This window comes from Protopterus annectens, chromosome 2.part2 (genome assembly GCF_019279795.1).
Source record: "Protopterus annectens isolate FY-2018-M chromosome 2.part2, PAN1.0, whole genome shotgun sequence".
Classification (NCBI taxonomy): Eukaryota; Metazoa; Chordata; order Ceratodontiformes; family Protopteridae; genus Protopterus; species Protopterus annectens.
In genome coordinates this window covers 420,900,718-420,921,454 of record NC_056730.1, presented here as the reverse complement: position 1 = coordinate 420,921,454, position 20,737 = coordinate 420,900,718, and the positions used below count along the sequence as shown (strand labels likewise).

Below are 20,737 nucleotides of genomic sequence, written 5' to 3'. Positions count from 1 at the left end.
TAATGCCACACTGCTATAACAGTCTTGTAAAAGTGTCTAAAGCTAAAACATTAATAATGAAATACAATAAAAAATGCTTGCTGGCCATGACAAATATGTCCACAGGTCCAGCAGAACTCAAATATAATGCATTAACCAGTATTTATTCCCTAATGATACTCAGCCAAATTGAGCAATCACTTTCTCCAGTTTAAATTCCACTTGTGATAATCTCCTGAAATTTGGACAATATACCTTCATCATGCAAAATTCCCTCATCAAAATCAGATGGAGGCAGTGATCTCCATCTTCTGATAGTAGCCTTTATTGTTTTGGGATATATAAAAAGTGTACTTAAAGGTGTACAGTTCTAGCTCTTGTACAAAACACATATCAAACAGTACAAAAACTTTGAACGATCTCATCCCCGATCCCCAATCTACTACTTTAGAGTCTCTAACAAATTCATCCAGTACAGCTCCAGCTTGGACAAGAAATCAAAACATGTCAAACAGCAATAGCAATTGCTCAATGACCCTTCCATTACTTTATTCCCTCAAGTGAAATCTAGCCAATAAAAATAATTATCAAAAACTTCTCAGCTAAAATGTCTTCATCAGCAGTACTTGATTAGCACCCATACTTATATCAAAGACTCTTCCGAAAGATATCGGCCAGTACTGAAGTTTTATTCTTCCAAACTCTTATACACTCATATTTAGCCCCAATTTTATCACCTTGAAGGGATGTGCAAATCCTGGTATATATAGATTAAGCCCCAGTCTCTGACTCCAGGACACTTATAACCTGACCCATAATCTGATTGTTACCACCATCCATAAAAATTGGCTTTCTTCAGATGACTAATCCAATGAACATCTTGAGTAATTAAAGAAGATGGGTCTTCTTTTTGCTAAACTAATGTTAAATGGTATAACAGATTACACAGAGGTATCATAATCAAAAAGGAAGGCTTGCAGTGAACTGTCAGTTATGTAAAGGGTTTAAGATAGTTAAGAATAATAGGACAAATATACAACAGGACTTCTGTTTTTGTGACCCATAGGTTACACATGACAAGAACAGACTGCAGTAAAAATAAACACAAGTTCAGTTTAAACTCAAATTTCACATCATCATGGTAGGAAAAAAAAACTCAGATGGAAAACGCATTAAAATGCAACTGCATGGAAAAAGTGCAACTGTTCATAAAGCATAACATTTGTAAATTAAAGCAAAGTAATAAAGAAAATTATACAACGACCCCCCCATTAACATTCCAAAACATGCACGCTGATTGGTTAGTGTGCACGTTGTTAATCAGAGTTATAGTAATGGAAAAAGGTCCGGTCGCCCGGACTTTTTCCATTAGTATAACTTTTACAGCAACGGAGAACGCAAGATCTCCGTTGTTGAATAACCTGTCTCACCATGTTAAACGAGTTTAACATAGCGAGACAGCTTTTAAAAAAAGCAACGGAGCATCTCCGTTGCTTTTTTTAAAGCTGTCTCGCTAGGTTAAACCCATTTAACATAGCGAGACACTTTAAAAAGCAACGGAGATCTTGCTTTCTCCGTTGCTTTTTTCAAAACCATCTCGCTATGTTAAATGGGTTTAACCTAGCGAGACAGCTTTAAAAAAAGCAACAGAGATTCTCCGTTGCTTTTTTTAAAGCTGTCTCGCTAGGTTCAACCCATTTAACATAGCGAGACAGGCTGTAAAAAGCAACGGAGATCTTGCTTTCTCCATTGCTTTTACCCAGAGCTCTGATGTACTGCGTAGGCATACGCATGCGCAGTACATCAGAACTGCCACAGAATACCCAGACAGCTGCAGAAGGGCAGCAAGGAGGCATTATACAATGCCATTATTTAAGCAATGTAATTATTTTATTTCTTAAATAATGTCATTGTATAATAGCAATAACCCACTTCTGGGTGTGGGTAATGCTGGATTTACCCACGGTTGGCTTTGTTTGGCCACTTGGGCTTTGCCCTCATGACCAAGCCACACCATCCGTGGGTAAATCCGGCATTACTCACACCGAGGCGTGGGTTATTGCTACAATAAACCATTGGCAAAGAAAATAAGGGACTCAGAAATTCAAGGACGTAATTGGTATGGTAGTCAGGAAAAGCTGGCTCTATTTGCAGATGATATTTTATACATGACAAAACCAGAAAGGGACATTACAGTGTCATGGAACATTTTAAGACAGTTTCAAATCTTCTCAGGATACAAAATTAATGAAGTTAAAACAAAGGCAATAGTTGTAAATTATGTACCCATACACGAACTGGTCCAACAATATCCATTTTTATGGGGACATGATAAAATGAAGTATTTAAGAGTATGGATTAGAAATGACTCTGTGGTGGCAGCTAAGGATATGTGGGAAAAGACTAAACAGAAGATAATACAAAAAGTGAGAAACTGGAAATTTCTGAAGTTGTGGATATCAATTAAAAAAGAGATGAAGGATTTTATCTGGGAAGGGAAGACAGCAAGGGTCAAATGGGATAAGCTGATTCTACCAATAGAACAAGGCAGACTAGGATTACCTAATTTGAGGGGGTATTTTAGACCAACACAGTCAAGGCTCTTACACATAGCACAAGCAGAAAACTATAATTCAAAGTGGAAAGGAATGATGTTGCCACGGGGAGGAAGCTCAAGAAATAAGGAGAGATTGGGATTTTGAATGCAGACATTTAAGGAGAACAACCAAAATCATACAGAGTATTATATTCATAAAATAGCAGGGAATATTCTAAGACCCAAACCAGCACGAGACTGGAGAAAAGAGATTTTACTGATAGGGCTGACTATGGTCAGGGATACAGATAACAGGCAAGAGGAGGCTGGAATTTATTGGAGAAAACTGGCAAAGGAACCAAGGTATTGGGCGCAAATAACTAGAAAGTGTAAGGTAATAGAATGGGAAGAGGCCAAGAATTTATTTGGACTGCAGGTTAGAGATTGCCTTCCCTATCAAGGATTGATATCTGAGTACAGGCAAAGAGAAAGAAATAGGGGGTTCCTAAATGAAAGACCAGCACTGGTAGAATTTTTAATAGAATCTAGAACAGAAGCTGACATTAACAAAGGAATAATTAGTAAAGCATACAGAATATTGCATGATAATTATAAGAATCAGAGGAGCTTAGAAAGGATTGGTAAGACAGACTGGATAAGCAATTCACAAAGAGACAATAGGGGATATATGTGTACCTCCCAAATATGCAACAAAATCTAGAAGATTTAGGATCTTTGCCTGGAAGTGTTTATATGGGTGTTTTTATACCCCAAGTAGATCCCAAAGAATTTTTCCTCAGGTGGACAGCAAATGTTGGAGGTGTGATGGGCAAGAAAGAGGTAGCTGGGAACATATTTTTTGTGAGTGTAATGAGCTGGCAGACTTTTAAGATTCCCTGCAGACCGCTCTGTCGGAGCTTCTGGGTGAGTAGATTGGACTGACTGGGGAGATGATTTTTTTTTTGAGTTATGCTACAGAATATGAATTGCCTAGATATAGTAAAGTCTTGCCGAGTCTAATTATGGTGGCTGCCAAAAAGCAATTACTAGAAAATGGATCAAGACCAGACCAACTTTATTAGAAGTATTGAATATAGTAACAGAGATAAAGCAACTGGAATTGGTATCTTTAGAAAAGGGAAGTAGCAAACTACATAGGAAAAAAATGGGAATTGTGGCAACAAAATACGCAGAGCAGGAACGAGGTTTAAGAGGCAGGATTTGAATGAGCCATATAATGCCTAGCTGACAATGACTGGATGGTTTATAAGTGATAAATAATGTTTACAACTACATTTGTTTCAATGGTGTCTGTGATGCAAACTGTTTGCAACTAAAGTGATATCATTTTGTATGTTTTTCATTTATATAAATATAAGATTGCCTTTGTTACATGTGTAAATTTAATAAAGATGTTTGGGGGAAAAAGAAATTTACTTTCATATTATATACACACACACACACACACACACACACACACACACACACACACACACACGTATATCTGTATACAGTTTACTGGGGTAGTACACAGATCAATTTTGACCAATTCAGGCTCAGCCCAGGATACTATGGTAACCAGAAGAAAACTAGCCAGGAGACCTGGGGACCCACTTTCTTTTCATCAGCTGCTATAGGATCTGCACTACCACCAAGAGCTATGACAGCCTGATTTTGCATTCTAAAGTCCATACCACAGAATGCCACATCACTCTTACGTTGCACTGCAGTGTTAGCACTGGAGCATAAATTCTTCATCCTGTTAATAAACAGAACCCAAAACCCACACAGCCTTATGATCTTCATGTATTACAAGTATGCAACCCAGTAAACCACACATTCCCGGGGATTCAGAAAAATCCTGACTGTCGTTATAGGCCAATTTTGCATGATAAGTGGCCAAACATTAGTTAGGGTCCATTCAAAGACTCACCAAGCATGACTGCTGCAAGCAGAAATACCTCAGCATGCATAACATGCAAATGATGGCATTAATGGCACTGAAATGAGTTAACATTACTAAAATAAAGGTGATGGCAGATGCAAATGAAGGCAAACAATAGGACAGGGCATTTCTGAAACATGCATTTCTTTATGCAATAAGATGCTATCTCCACCATCAGACCTGCCCATTTCCTGCTGGCCCACCATCTGCCTCAGGTGATGGAGGTCCTGTGGAAGGGGACACCTGAGTGTATCTCAAGTAGCTTCTGGCAGTTAGTTTCAAGCATGCAACACTAAATAACAGGAACATTAAAATTTCAGTGTTCACTATTCTGGGCAAAATCTAGGGCTGATACTATATAAAGTTTAAAAATTAAAATGTTCACAAATCTTTACAATATAAAATACATTTGCAACAGTTATTCAGAGCAATGGAATTGTAGATACAAATAAATACTTACCAACTTATAACATACAGCAGTCACTAGAATATAGGTATCCTTGCTCAGTTTCACTCCTTGATTTTTCATTTCCAAAAATATCTCTAAAGCACCTGAAAAACACAAATTTTTCAACATGCCTGCTTAAAAAACACTCTTCATGTACAAGTTCGTACAAGCAGACACACACACATGCAAACAGACACAGACACGCAGACACACAGACACGCAGACACACACACACACAAACACACACACACACAGACACACACAGACACACAGACACGCACACACACAGACACGCACACACACAGGCACCTTTATTCTTTCTGCAGTTTTATGCTTGCATCAGTTTCTGCAAATAAAAGAAACAAATGAGAAACTTGCCATCAGCATAATCATTCATATACATTTAATGCCAACTGATTCTCCTTCCAAGAACATACTGCTATACAATTCTAATGATCCTTTCTTCCTTCACAGAAAGACATCAAGTTCTCACTTTGTTGTCTTCAGCTGTCTCGACGACATGCAGCCTATGTCCAAAACCCCTACATTTAAATGCAAGGGTTTGTTGTAATTAAGCTCAGCCTTTAATGGCCATTTTTAGTTAATAAAAAAAATCACTCCGCAGTTAGCATTACAAGCTACAGAAGCTGTTTATACTAAACACAGTCTTAAGTTCTGCAACTCTGGACCACAAGGTAGAGGCGGTCCTGCAGTTTGTACAGCATGCAGAAATGTTCAACATACCATTCAAATAATGTGCATATGCTACAGACTTCAACCACATAAATCTGTTGCTGCAACTGCCTTGTAGTTGCAACAAATCACAGCATGATTTCCATGCTTTAAATTCAATTAGAAAGCCATTTGCTTAGAGAGTGCTGCACCAGAATATTAGCTGAATATAACTCTGCTGGAAGCAAGGAGTCACTGAGCAACAGCATGGGCTTGATGAGCACCTTTCAGCTTAGCAGCATGCTTATGTGATTGAGTAATTATGCAGGGGGAGGGGACTACATCTGAAGTCCTCTTTTTGAATCACAGTTACGCTCAAATATAACGTAACAGCTCAGTGAAAGCCTTCATTGAACTTTCATGTTCAACTTCTGAGAGACTTGGTTGGCTACAATCACCTGCATTAGAAGCTGAAGTTAATTACAAACTTGCAGTTTTAAAAGTGCTGTATTTAATTTTTTATGTTATCTAATTGTGTGTTTCACTGACTATAGTGAGCTGTGTTCTCTCTGCTATAAGAGGGCTTCCTCTGTACTTTAAGTGCTAGCCACAAAGTTTGAGAATTCATTTTATGCTCAACTTTTGAGAGACCTGGTTGGTTACAATCACCTGTATTAGAAGCTGAAATTAAGTACAAACTTGCAGTTTTAAAAGTACTGTATTTCATTTTTTCTGTTACCTAACTGTGTGTTTCACTGAATATATAGTGTGCTGTGTGTTGGCTCTCTGCATTTAGTTCCCCACCCACTTTCCCTGTTCGTCTTGGTGTTAGTGTTGGTGGCTCTGGAATTGCCCGCTCCTCCTGTAAGTCTGTATTTGAACACTCCTCCTGAGTCCAACTCATTTGCTCACTTAACAGAGTACAGTGAGATTATATTCTGAGTCTAGTGTTTACTCTACTTAATACAGAGAGAAGATTTGAGAAGGCCAAGCCACTTAGGTTATTCCTTCCTCTCTCCTTGCACTTAACTAAACAAAAAAAATGTTGCACTTTATTCATCTGTTTTTACTGTATTTGTGTTTCCTCCTACTTTATTTTACTTTTGCCTCTTCTTACAATTACTCAATTTTATTTATTCTGCTGCATTTATTACTGCTTGGTAGTAGCCTGATTAAACTGTAACTGTTCTAAGTCTTTTGGTTTAAGCACTTGGGCTTCATACCGGTTGTTTTACATTAAGAAGGTTTGTGGTCCGCACTGTTGTGGCAGGGCAGGTAGCTTACATTGTTCTAAGCTGGGAATTGCTGACTGAAGGCTCAGTGTCTGCTATTCTAAAAGTGTATTAGTTGTGTTTTAAGCACTTGGGCCTCAGGCCAGTTATTCTACATTAATAAGGTTTGTGGTCTGCACTCTTGTGGGAGGAGAGGCTGGATTATGCCCTTCTGAGCTGGGAATTTCTGGTCACAGGCTTATTGTGCCTGCTTATTTGAACTGTTTCTTTCTGAAATTGGTGTGCCTTGTTGCTGTAGCATAGACCAGATTCAGGCCTGCTGAATCTAGCTTTGTTTGTATAACTTGAAGCACTGATCCAGCCCATCTTTTTTTGGAGAAGGTTCCCCTGCACACTTGTCTGATTGAAAACTGCTGTAACAGGGCTCAATTTTGAGCTTTTTCTGGTTAACTGGGTAACTTGTTTAAATCAGTTTGTTCGTTTTCTATTGTTTTATATATATATATATATATATATATATATATATATATATATATATATGTATATAAATTGCACTTTATTCATCTGCTTTTACTGTATTTGTGTTTCTTCCTACATTACTACTAGGGGCATTGACTACAACTCTGATCTGAGATATATAACAATAAGTATCCTTTTCTGTGCATTTAAAGTGTTTTTTTGAGTCTATCTGCTTTATTTTCTGAAAAAAAAAATACTTGTTTCCCACCTTTCTAAGCTAGTATAGTCCAGTTTTCATGTTAGTGCTGCATTCAGGGCTGTGTTACAAATCTCTGTGTTTGCCCATACTTTACCTGGATAGAAGGAAGTTTCTCTGTTCACCTATGAGAGAGGGGAGCTTTGAGCAGCCTATCTGTCCCTGGAGGAGTGGTTTCAGCCCAGAAATGAGTAGCTTATTGGCCATTGTGGGCTAATTTCTATCTCCTTCATTTCCCTGCTATAAAAAACGCATTTGCCCGGTGTTGTGTGCCGGTTAGCTAGGGTATAACTATTCCCGGCTCCACAAAGTCTCCTCTTCAATTTTTCCCTTGGAACTAGACAAACTTTCAACTTAAGCACTCAAGCCATTCATTTCTTAGCCCAACACTTGCTCAAAACTCATAGACAGCACTTATAAACCCTAGCACTAGACCTCCCTATACTGTACAGAAGGACAAGGCTCTCTATTCGACCTTACCAGCCATTCAATCAAACAGTTCACTGTACCTATCCAGGCGTGGCCAAAGGGCAGTTTCAGGTGTACTCTCCAGTCCAACTGGTGAATCTGGGCATTTTGAGGCAATGTTACAACTGCCTCATGTACACAGACAACCTACCACCAAACAGCAATACATACAAGAGATGCATACAGCCAAATTGGAGGCTAAACTCTCTCAACTCAAGACTGCATCAGACAGTCAAGAGGAGAAGGGAAATACTTGCATGACACCACTAGTCTCACATAGACCCATTAAACCAGCACCGGCAAAAAACACACAAATACAGTAACCAAAATAAATCTACAAGTATCCAGGCTGCGAAACAGTTCCAATAATAAAGATGACAAAGTCAGTCAGAAGGCTAAAACACAGTTTTAAACTAAAAATCTTGAAAGTAACAAATCCACTTGGTTAAGCGCTTTCATCTACATTAAGACATCCTCAGAACCAAGACAAATAGTGAAGTAAAAACTTTTAAATACAATACAAAGACACACCCATTTGAAACCTTCAATAAAACCAATCAACCAATTAAACATAGCAACCAGAAATAAAGCAATAGTAACTAGATGTTACAGCCATAGTACTGAATATAATAGATGCTTCATGTACTTTAAAATGTAAGTGAACGTTTTTTCAACTCACTTGAAATTGAAATGTGTTCATTTAACCCTGGTGGGTTTGTTGCATCTAACCTAATCTGCCACAACATTTCCCTGTGCAATAAAAATTTCTCCCAGTCTCCTGAAAAAGGAATTGTTGTAATTTGTTCAAGTATCAAAAAAACAAACTTGTTAAAGTTTTGACAACACGCAGCATGCCTTGCCAATGCACTTCTATTGTCCCCCTTTCTTATGCTATATACATGCTGATATATTCGTTGTTTCAAACTATTCTTAGTCTTGCCTATATCAAATGCACTGCATGTGCAACAAGTAGCAAGATAAATATTTTTTTCTGCTCTACAATTTAAACATTTTACTGTGTCCCAATGATTAGTAATGTTCAAAACTCCATTGTCCTTATTCACATTAATATAGGAACAATATGCACATTGGTGACATTTTCTAGTCGTAGGTACACCCCTGTTGTTGTTGTGAAATAACATTGAGACATTGCAGATGAAAACAGAATTATCATTAGCATTGCCAGGTACCGAGGATTCTGCCATCACAGGAATTCCATATTTATCACATTTAGTACTGACATTACCATCTCTGCAAAGTCCAATGCCCGATTTCAGAAACTAGTCTTTAATACCAGCTGCAGTTTTTTCATATACAGTATTGCAAAGAAATCAGAACAAAGGATGATGTGTGCCCTGAGGTGCTGTACTCTTACTTCTGGCAAAGAAATTTTCTGCTTGAAAGTTTTGATTAACTGAATCTCGTCTTAACTATGCAAACTTCCACATGAACGGAGTTTTGTAAACGTATCTAGAAAAGTTACTGTCAGTTAAGGAATTGGAATGCATACATATGTTGCAGTTTGCTGCCCTTTGCAAGGAACAGAAATGTATTACTATTAATTCTCAAATCAAATGTTGTTGCAAATGTTCCTGCGTCTGAGCTATAAGATTGCCATCCAAATATGGGAACTGTTGTGGTGTTTCCCCAGGTGTGCAAAGACCCAGGTTAAATATCTTGTAAATTGCTGTGGCTTCAAATATTCCAAATGGGACAGTGGCAAACAAAGTAGAAACAACACACCTGGAATCTCAAATGCTTCCTATGATGAGCTGTTATGGGGATGTGAAAGCATGTATCATCTAGGACTGTGACTATCATAATGCAATCATCATCTTCAAAGGGCACAGTGCAGTTTTCATGGTTACCATTCCGAACACATTCTAAAATGAATATGCTTAGACTAGAAGGCCCTACTATAGATCTCCTAGATCAGTACTTCTCTGGAACCAAGAAGTTCAGAAATAGAAGCCTGTACTTTCTGAAGATCTGGAATTCACTGTACTGCTCTTTCATTTAAAGGCTGTTCCATTAGCTCTAATGATATCAGTACCAGAGGAGGAAAAATTGGAAGAGCAGACAGTCTACTGAAATTTTCTATTGAAACAGCCTTCCAGTGATATAGGTATAAAGATGTTAAAGACGGATTAAGAGTGTGGTCATCAGGGTCTTTTCTGATGCTACCACATGGACCTGTATAATGCCAGTTTGAAGAAGATGCAGTTTATCCTTCCTCTTAATGTTTTCTGTTATACCGCCTCCTTCCTTTATCAATGAAACAGTGGTTTAACTGCAACTCTAATGCTCCTATCTATAGATCGCAACATCTCATTTGCTTCTTAAAAATGTTTGTGATAACAGGTTCACCCAGCAGCTGGGCTTTCATATCTTCACCCTAGGACTCTGTCCTCAACCAAATATACCTCCACAGTACCACACTAGCATTAGATGTCTAAGACAAAGCATGTTTTAACATGCACATACCTACATTGTCTGAAAGTTAAGCTCATTTTACAGTTCCCCTTCTAGCACTGACTTGACATTTTCTAGCAGCCAATTCAAAAGAAATCTCTAGCATGGAACCATACATACTAAACAGTTCATGGCTACTATGATTATTACCCTTGAAAAATGCCCTCCTTCCATACTGGTCTACAACTCTATTCCTTATCAAAATAAAGAGAAGCCAGGAAGAGTCTTTTTTTTTTTTTTTTTTTGTTATTGCTCATACTTGAAAGATGCTGCTGGGTCACTCTAAGATGATATCCATATCACAGCTACTACAGCCTGAGCATCAGGAAGCTTAGAATTAGTCACAAACACATACCTAAAGATGCAAAACAAAGAGGCAGCTAATGACTTTCTCTGTTTCATTCACACTGTTTCTAAATGCCTTCTTTTTGGGGGGAGGAAAGGTCACCAGTAGACCATCTAAAATACTCTACTACATACAGTTTCCACAAAGGCTGTATCTTCAGGGGAGAGCCTTAAGACCATGCATCATTACGGCCTGAATCAGAATCCATGGGCAAGTTTATGTGCCTGAAATAGAACTAGTCCTTCGCTTCTTCAAAGATAAGGTAGACCTGTCTCTTTCTTCTACCATACTCCACCAATGAAGGTACAGGCAAATGTTCCTTCAGGTTCTTTGCAGCAGATGCCTCCATGGGCTGCTGGGAAAGTGATGCCACCTAACGACAGCACAAAGTATTCATTACCAAACTGTTTAAACACTTGGGGAAACCACACTCTGAAAACGAGTGTATTGGTGTTCATGATACTGACATTGTCTCTCATCACTAGAGACAAATGGATACATTTAGGTATCACCACAATCACATGTTCAGAAATTTTCTGGGGAGACTGAAACCCATAAAACTCAGCATTTTCTAAGTTACTTGTACGAATGTAGAGGAATTACTCTTGTACAGCTTACTAACTGGCTCTTCAACTCCAGTTGTGGGAGCCATTGATGGACCTGCTCCTTTTAATAAGGAACTCAAGGAAGCCTTGCATTTTCTTTTTTCAGTTCCTCAGATACTGCTTCTTCTCAGAGTTTTGCTTTTTGTCCATCAATTTTAATCTTTCTGGGAAGGACTTCCTTTTTAAAGAGTTCTTGCAAGTATTACATATGTGTTTTAATCTTTTTCATATGTGAAGAAAATGTCAATCTCCTTAATGTAACAACTGTAGTAACCTTATAAACAATCTCACAAACATATATATATATATATATATATATAAAAAATTAAGCCTCAGATGGAATGAACAGAGTACGTAATTCTTCAGTGGTGATCACACACTTGAAAATCTTAGCTCAAGAATTGGGGGGAAAAATGGGTGAAAAAGGCTCAAAATAGGGACAGATTTTACTTATTGCTGTTAAGTAGTTAGAAAGCTGACAGGAAAAACAGGCTTTGCAGCAGCATGAATTTTCTAAAGGATATGAAGTCAAAAACTCAAATGTGTCATTATTTAGTGAATGCAGTTCTTAAACTGCCAGAAAAATAAAACTTTTAGGAGGTACAGATCAAAAATATAACGCAAAAATCAGGGACATTCAGCAAAATTAGAGAGAGATAATAGCCATGGGGGTAATCTGTCTATCTACAAACATACCTGCAAACAGATTTAGAAAAAGAAGACATAAGCTGCTCATGAAAATCTCTTCCTGAGGAACAGCTCCTGAAGAAATGCCAAAAAAGTAATCCAAGTGACCTCTACAGAGCAACTGACAAGTGTACTGACATGTTTAGGGTGAGATGAAATGAAGAAGCCATATGCAAAACTTTCTATATATGAATCATCACACTTCCAAATGTAGCCCCTATTCTGGTGTTAGACCAGCGTTAGCCTTCAAAGAAAAGAGGACAGTGTCAGATTCTTGGAATGAGATAACACAGCTTTATGAGTGAGTAGTACTATAGGAAACAAATCATTTGACACAGGAGTTCAGCATATGTAACAGCAATGTGTTTCATGTTTCCTGAGGCCTACATACCTTGGCCTGCCATATTAACAGCTCTTCATGCAAATTGATACAGTGTTAGAATTGTGGAGAATAGTTGACAGTCACAAGAAAAGTACAGGATAGTTCTGTAATTAAGTCATTATTGGTTTATTTAGTTTTTCTACCTAGAAATTTAAGCTGCAGATTTTTTTTTTAGGATACAAAAAGTAGTACAAATCACAAGGAGTACAACCAAGCAGCAGTTATAATACTAAAATGATTGATGGTTAATGCTGTTTTCTCAGTTTCTACCAAAAATATGCCTCATTAAATTTTACCCAGAGAAGTCTGTTATTCACAATGTGCTTTGAAATGCATATTTTTATTGAGATTACCTTGCATTTGCTTGATGGCAGAAGGAGAAAATTATTTATTTATATTTTATTTTTTTTATTTTATTTTATTTCAGTTTGGTGACCGGGGAGGTCCACTGGGCTCGAGAGCCCGTTTTCAGTGGAGGCCCGGGGAGAAAAGCTCCACAATACAATGTTAAATCACATAATGAAAATACTAGTAAAATACAAAGAACAATTATTACAATCAAAATAGGTGGGAATTCCACAAAACAGTTGGTATACAGTATGAATTCATTTAAAATTAAGCAACTAAGATGTTAAGAAGAATTGTCCAGGAGGATGACAGGCATAGAACATAAGGTTAGAAGAGGGGATGTTAGTTTCATTAACAATGTATGACTAAGAGGCAAATTAGAGCGGTAAAAAGTTTAGCCAGGAGAGAAGGAGGAGGGGAGCTTGGGAGGTATAGAATGAAGAGTAGTTACATTTTCTTTGAGTGTGTAGGTGGTAGTGGAGTTGAGTTTTGAAGCAGTGTAGGTTGTCACAGGTCCTCAGAGTAGAGGGCAGGGCATTCCATTTTTTAGCTAGGGTAAAGGAGATTAGAAGCTGACCAGCTGGGTGCTTTGGTTTGTGGATGGATATAAGGTTTTGGTGAGAAGATCTGAGGGGTCTGGGGGGGGTATAAGGTTGAAGAATATTTGATAGTGCGGGGCAGCTGCTAGGTTGAAATATTAGTTTGTGGGCTAAGACAATTTGGAGGTAGTCTAGTTGATTAGGGAGTTCAAACCAATTTAAAGTTTGAAGGGAGATGTAGTGATGGGAGAGGGAATTTGCCTTGGTGGCAAATTTGGAGATTTTATTGTAGCATACTTCCAGTTTGGTGGTTAGGGTGAAAGATAGATTTGTAAACAGAGGAGCACCATATAGAAGAGATGGGCGGAGATAGGTAGTGGCCAAGGTATGTCTAGTAGAGGGGGAGAGGAATTGATTGTTTCTGTATAGGAGGCAGAGTTTTATGTGGGTTTTCTTGATGTTAAGTTGGATGTGGATATTGAATTTTAAGTGTTCATCAATGGTGACCCCTAGTAGTTTGGCAGAGGGAACGATGTCAATGATGGAGTTGTTAAGGCTAGTAATTTGAAATGAGTTTTTTCAGTGGGGGTGGATTTAGAGTGAGTGAATAGAAGAATCTTAGTTTTGTTAGCATTTAGTGAGAGGTGGTTTTGGTGCATCCATTTTTCAGTGGTTGAGAAGGCGGTTTGAGTTAGAGTCTTGAGTTCTGTAAGGTTAGAGGCATAGCAGATCAAAGTTGAGTCGCTCATGATTGGACAATTTTGGTATTGGGAATAGCTTTGTGGAAATCGTTAACAAAGATGTTGAATAGCAGAGAGTCAAGTATGGATCCTTGGGGAACTCCTGTGGGGGTGGGAATGAAGCTGGAGGAGGCTTGGCCCCATTTCACGGCTTGGGACCTGTCTGAGAGGTAGCTGAAAAACCAGGTTAGAGTTTTTGGGGAGATGTTGAGGTTAGATAGATGGTTTAGAAGATGGGAGTGGGAGATGGTAACGAAAGCTTTAGATAAGTCTAATAGAACTGATGAAACTAAGTTACCAGAGTCTCAAGCTGAATTGACAGAGTGTAGGAAGGAGAAAAGGGCTGTGTTGGTATGTCCAGGGCGGAAGCCGTACTGGGTAGGAGAGAGCAGTTGGTGATTGGTTAGGAATGGCATGAGCTGCAGGTGAATGCATTTTTCAAGAATTTTTGAGATGGGTGAGAGGATGGCTATGGGGCGGAAGTTGGAGAAGTTATAGTTTTTGCCACCTTTATGGAGTGGAAGAATGAAAGCAGAGCGCCATAGTTTGGGTACATAGGACTCGAGTAGTTATCTATTTATCAGGATGCTGATGGGGAGAGCAATACTTTCGGAGGCAATTTTTAAGAAGGAGGAGAGGATGTTGTCAGGGGTGTTGGTGCAGGGTTTGAGTTTGGAGAGAAAATTTTTTATAAGGTAGGTGGACACAGGTTTAAGTTCAAAGATAGGAGTTGAGAGAGGTGAGGTGGAGGAAACTTGGGCAGAGGGGGGTGGGAGGATGTTGTTGGGGAAGGTTTTGGTTAGCTCGGCAATAGTAGAGGTGAAGAAGGTATTAAATAGTTTGGCAATTTCTTGGTCAGATTTGCTAGCATCAGGGCAGGGGTTGTTAGTTGTACCAGGCTTAAGGAGAGAGTTAATGGAGTTCCAGAATTGTTTGGGGTTTTTTGCATGATTTATTTGTAGATGGTTGTAGTAGGACTTTTTATCTATTATAACTTGTTTTTTGGCTAGGTTTCGTAGTTGTTTGTATTTAAGTAAGAATGAAGGTTGTTTATGATGGAGATAGCTTTTCCAAGATTTATCTCTTTGTTGCATGATTTTCTTGGTTTCTTTAGTTAGCCAAGGGACAGTCTTGGCTTTAACTCTTTTAGTTCGTATTGGAGCTAGGGAGTTTAGGATCGTAAGGAATTTGGAGTTGAAGAAATCAACGGCTTCGTCTAGGGGTAGTGTTTTTAGTGGGTTCCACTTGGTGATTTTGAGGGAGTTAGAGAAGGTGGAGGGGTTAAAGTTAGATAAATTTCGAGTATGCAAGACTTTGTGCGAGAATGGTGAAGAGGAAGTAGTTCTATGGGTGAAGGCAGGGAGGTGGTCTCCTAATGGGTCGGGAGTGACACCAGATGTAGTAGTTCTGTTAGGTGAGACACCAGGATCCAGTCTAGGATGGAGCCGGTGAGGTTGGTTTTGTTGGGCCTGGTGGTAGAGTTAATAAGTTGTGTAAAGTTGAAGAGATTGATTGATATGGTGGGATTATGATTTATGATTTTTTGCCAGTCAATATTTACATCTCCCATTATGTAGGTTTCGTAATTAATGTTTGAGGAGGTCCAAGAGATGATGTCTTCCAAGGTGCTGGTGTTGTTACCAGGGGGAATGTAAAGGGAGATGATGCAGATACTTTTGTGATCATTTAATTTTAGAATGCCAGTAACTATTTCAGCGTTATTAAAGGAAGGGATAGGATTTGGGAAGGGAGTGATGTATAAGTGATTGGAGTAGATTAGAGCTGCACCACCTCCTTTGTTTAGGCGGTCAGATCAGAGAGATTGAAATCCTGGGGGAAGGAATTCTGTGTCAGTTATGTGTGGTTTTAACCAAGTTTCACAGATGGCTACTATGTCGGGTGAATTGTGGTTAAGCCTGGCATGAAAGAGGGTAATTTTATTAGTTAAGCTTTGGGCGTTGATAGTGAGGAATTTGAGGTATTTACAATTTGCTTTGTTGTTGGAGGTAAGGTTACTTGTTTGAGAAATGTTTGGTCCAGGATTGGGATGAATGTCGCCTACTAAGGAAAGGTAAGAGAGAAGGTGAATAAGTTTGTATGTTGAGTGTTTGGTTAGGAATGGATGGTAGGGGGTTGGTTTAGGTTTGTAGTATTTGGTGGGGATTTGGTAGAGTTTTAATGAGAGAAAGGTGGGGTGAAAGGGGGTTAAAGAGGCAGAGATATTGTGGAAATAATTTGTAGGGTAGGGAGGTGGAGGTTGATGTGGAGAGATTAGGTAAAGGTTGGTATAAGAGGTGGTATGGTACAGAGGGAGAAGAATGAGGAGCAGGAGTAGTGTGGGGGCAGGGAATATAGTGTGAAAAGAGAGCATCTTAGAAAGTTATTTGATTAGAGGAGAAAAGAAGTTTGTAAGTTAGAAAGAGTTAGTTAGGAATTGGTGGGTGGGGAGGAGTATTGCTAACTGGGGTATGGTTGGTGGAGGGGGAGGTGGTTCTAGGGAAAATGGGAGGAGTAGTCTTGTGAGGGGATTGCGTGATGTAAGGGGGAGGGAGTATGGGATGGCAATAAATGTAGGACTACTGGGGCGGGTGGAAATTGGGGGCAGGGTAGGCTAGCGGAGTGAGCCAGCAGGGCGAGCGGAGCGGGATAGAGCAACAGGCAGAAGAGTTCAGCTGAAAAAGTATCAGCCACTGCAGGTTGGAGCAGAGGTAAGTAGGTAGAAGTACAGTAAGACTGGGTGGAAATTAGCAGAGTTTGAGCAACACTCGAGGAAAAATATTAGGTAGGGAAAGTGCAGTAAAGTTAGGGGAGGTTTGGCTTTGAAGTATTTAGAGGTAAAGTTGGAAATAAAAGAATTATAGAGTAGGAGCAGGCAGAAAGGCAGAAAGATGATTCCACCTAGTGGAGAAAGGAGAAATGGCAGGCAGAGAAGGATGGGGAGTATGATAGAGCAAAGACTCTAAGGTAAAGTAAAAATAAGCAGTAAACAGAGAAAAAAGGGAGAGCCTTCAAAGGGGTACAGAAAAAGGATAGGAGGCCAGAGGTCACAGAGTACCAGTGAGAGGGGAGTTGTTGTGGTCTGCGGTAGGCTGCTGAGTCACACACACACTGAGAGACTGGTTAACAAATAATATGGAAGTTTAGCTATTTGAGATTAGGTATAAGGCTACATACATTTACTGAAAAAAAGGTTTAGGGATTCCACGCTGAGGTTCTGTTTCAGGTGAGCCCAGACTAGTGTGTAGAGAAGTCCAGGTAAGCTGACTGAGCTTTTGCAGGAGTTAGTCCGTAAGTTCAGGGGGTAGAGCGGGACCTTCAGGAGTGGAGTAATTTACTGAAAAAAATGTTTAGGGATTCCACACTGAGGTTCTGTTTCAGGTGAGCCCAGACTAGTGTGTAGAGAAGTCCAGGTAAGCCGACTGAGCTTTTGCAGGAGGTAGTCCGTAAGTTCAGGAGGTAGAGCGGGACCTTCAGGAGTGGAGTAATTTACTGAAAAAAAGGTTTAGGGATTCCACGCCGAGGTTCTGTTTCAGGTGAGCCCAGACTAGTGTGCAGAGAAGTCCAGGTAAGCAGACTGAGCTTTTGCAGGAGGTAGTCCATAAGTTCAGGAGGTAGAGCGGGACCTTCAGGAGTGGAGTAATTTACTGAAAAAAGGTTTAGGGATTCCACGCTGAGGTTCTGTTTCAGGTGAGCCCAGACTAGTGTGTAGAGAAGTCCAGGTAAGCCGACTGAGCTTTTGCAGGAGGTAGTCCATAAGTTCAGGAGGTAGAGCAGGACCTTCAGGAGTGGAGTAATTTCCTGAAAAAAAGGTTTAGGGATTCCACACTGAGGTTCTGTTTCAGGTGAGCCCAGACTAGTGTGTAGAGAAGTCCAGGTAAGCCGACTGAGCTTTTGCAGGAGGTAGTCCCGTAAGTTCAGGAGGTAGAGCGGGACCTTCAGGAATGGAGTAATTTCCTGAAAAAAAGGTTTAGGGATTCCACGCTGAGGTTCTGTTTCAGGTGAGCCCGGCTAGTGTGTAGAGAAGTCCAGGTAAGCCGACTGAGGTTTTGCAGGAGGTAGTCCGTAAGTTCAGGAGGTAGAGCGGGACCTTCAGGAGTGGAGTAATTTACTGAAAAAAAGGTTTAGGGATTCCACGCTGAGGTTCTGTTTCAGGTGAGCCCACACTAGTGTACTGCCATTTAAGTGCCTTCCATTCCACTTCAACATCCCCACCTCATATTTATTTCATGTGTTGCATGCACTTTTGAATGCCTCTCTGGGTGTCACCTCTGCCATCCATACCAGTAGTTCAATCCATAGGTCTACAATCCTCTCTCTCTACTTTTGAGGTTTTGGGAGTAGCTGGTCCCTAAATATTGCTACCTGTGTCCCTTCCTTCCCAGTCTACTCTTCCCGTTCACAATAACCCTTTCTCATCTCCTTGACATGATCTTGTGCACCAGTATCATGTCTCCCTGTCTCTTAGCACTAGCACTAGCTTCTTCAGCCTGTGGTCATATTCCTTCTCCATGGATTTGTCTGGTGGTCTTCCTTTCAATTCCTACCAGCAGCCTGATATACTTTTCGTTATATGGTCTTTAGAACCACATACAGTACTCAAGATATAAACATGATCTGTACTGCAGTTGTTATACTTTTTGCTTTACATTCAGAAGGTCCTGGGTCCGATCCCGAATAGAACCAGTATGTCTGAACATCTGTAGGTAAGCAGTTAAGGTGGTGGATTTATAAAGCACAGTTGTGTACACTTACCAAAAATGTAAATGTTCGAGTGTATTCACTGTTGCAGTTATTACATTTGGGTTATCTGCTTGCAGGTAGGCCTCAGTCGGCCTGATTAACAAAGTCTTGGGTCCTGCATCGGTTGCTGTCCCTTCTTCCATAACGTCAGGTCGTCAGGGGTATAAAGCATGCAGCCGACGCCATTACATCAGTTTTTCTTGCCCCAGATGTCAGGTGCCCCCCAATGGGGAGAAATTAAATATAAAAGTACAAAGATATACCTCCAACAAAAAAGCAAATACACCAAAAAGGCTTTTAAGCATAGTAAAGGAAAGCAGAGGTATAGCCAAATGAAGTTAGGGGGCTTGAGGGAGGGTAACCAGGACTGCAACAGTGAACACTCGAACATCTATATTTATGGTAAGTGTACACAACTGTACTATGTTCTTCGTGTTTCACTGTTACAGTCATTACATTTGGGTAGATTCCCAAAGCTATGGTTGGGAGGAGGAATTTAGATAGCATAAGGACCAGCTATAAGGCCCTGCAAGACTGCAGTGGCAAAACCAGCTCTGGATTTAGAGAAAATTGGCAAATGATAATGCTTGGTGAAACTATGTACAGAACTCCAGTTAGCAGCTTCTAGGATGTCCCTGGTAGGGACGCCTCTGAGAAAGGCTGTCGAGGTAGATGCAGCCCTGGTGGAGAGAGGTCTGATCCCCTGGTGGATAGGTTTTCCATGGTGCTTATAGCAGAAATGAATGCAATGGCCTATCCATTTAGAAATGGTTTGCTTTGAAATAACCTTCCCCTCTACCCCTGCAGCAAATGCCACCAGCAGTTGTTCAGATTTCCTTTGAGGTTTAGTCCTGTCCAAGTAGAATCTAAGTTGTCTGTACACATCTAAGGAATACAGTATCCGTTCCCCTTTGTTCTGTGGATTGGGAAAGAAGGTTGGCAAATGAATGGACTGATTAAGAGCCACATTGGATACCACCTTGGGCATGAAGGATGGATTGGCTCTGAGGGACACTGTGTCCGCATGAAAGATGATGAAAGGCTCCACTGCCATAAGGGCCTGTAATTCAGATACCCTTTTAGCTGAAGTGATAGCTAAAAGGAAAGCTGTTTTCCAAAGAAAGAAATTTTAAGTCTGCAGTAGCAGCTGGCTTGAAAGGAGGTAGAGTGAGTTTCTCCAAAACAAAGTTAAAGGTCCCAGGCTGGGGTTGGAGCTCTCCTGTGTGGTCTCAATTTTTGGCCCCTCTGAGGAACTGCTTGAGCAGTGGATGAGAGAAGAGGGGAGGCTCTGTGTTATAATGAGCTGAAATGGTTGAGGCGTAGATTTTAATGGAGGAAAAGGACAGGCCCTTGTGAAACATCTCAGTTAAGTATTGTAAAATCTGAGGTAAATTGAGCGCTGCTATGCTCATCCCTTGAGATTGGTTCCAGGCACAGAATCTTTTCCATTTTTCAGCATAAGATTTTCTAGTACTAGGCCTCCTTGCCTCTAAAATTATATCCATCACAGGTTTAACTGAGGGATGGTAAAGAAAAGATTATGTAATTAACCAGGCTGCAAGGTTCAGTGTTAGAAGCTAAGGGTAAAGAATCTGTTTCTCCTGCAGAGACAACAAGGAAGGAGTCTGAGGCAGGTGCCATGGGGGTAACTGTGACACACTGCGCAGGAGGAGGTACCAGTGTTGGCGTGGCCAGTCTGGAGCAATCAAAATCATCCTTGGTTTGTCCTGTTTTATTTTTTAGTAGTACTTTGGAGAGCAGAGGCAGAGGGGGGAAGGCATAGACTAATAGGCTTTTCCAGCTGAAGGACAGAGAATCCACTTTCCCGGCTTGTTTGTGGGGAGTCTTTGTGCAAAATTTGTCCAATTGTTAGTTCTGGGGAG

General features: G+C 40.1%; 1 protein-coding gene across 1 annotated transcript in view; it reads right to left on the bottom strand.

Annotated features, from left to right (window-relative positions):
- The window catches only part of PTCD2 (pentatricopeptide repeat domain 2), a 399,909-nt gene that overhangs the window by 173,823 nt on the left and 205,349 nt on the right, over positions 1–20,737 (bottom strand). The window contains exon 6 of the mRNA XM_044063933.1: positions 4,921–5,012. Within this exon, the coding sequence (XP_043919868.1) occupies positions 4,921–5,012 (92 nt within the window). The remainder of the gene's footprint in view (positions 1–4,920; positions 5,013–20,737) is intronic.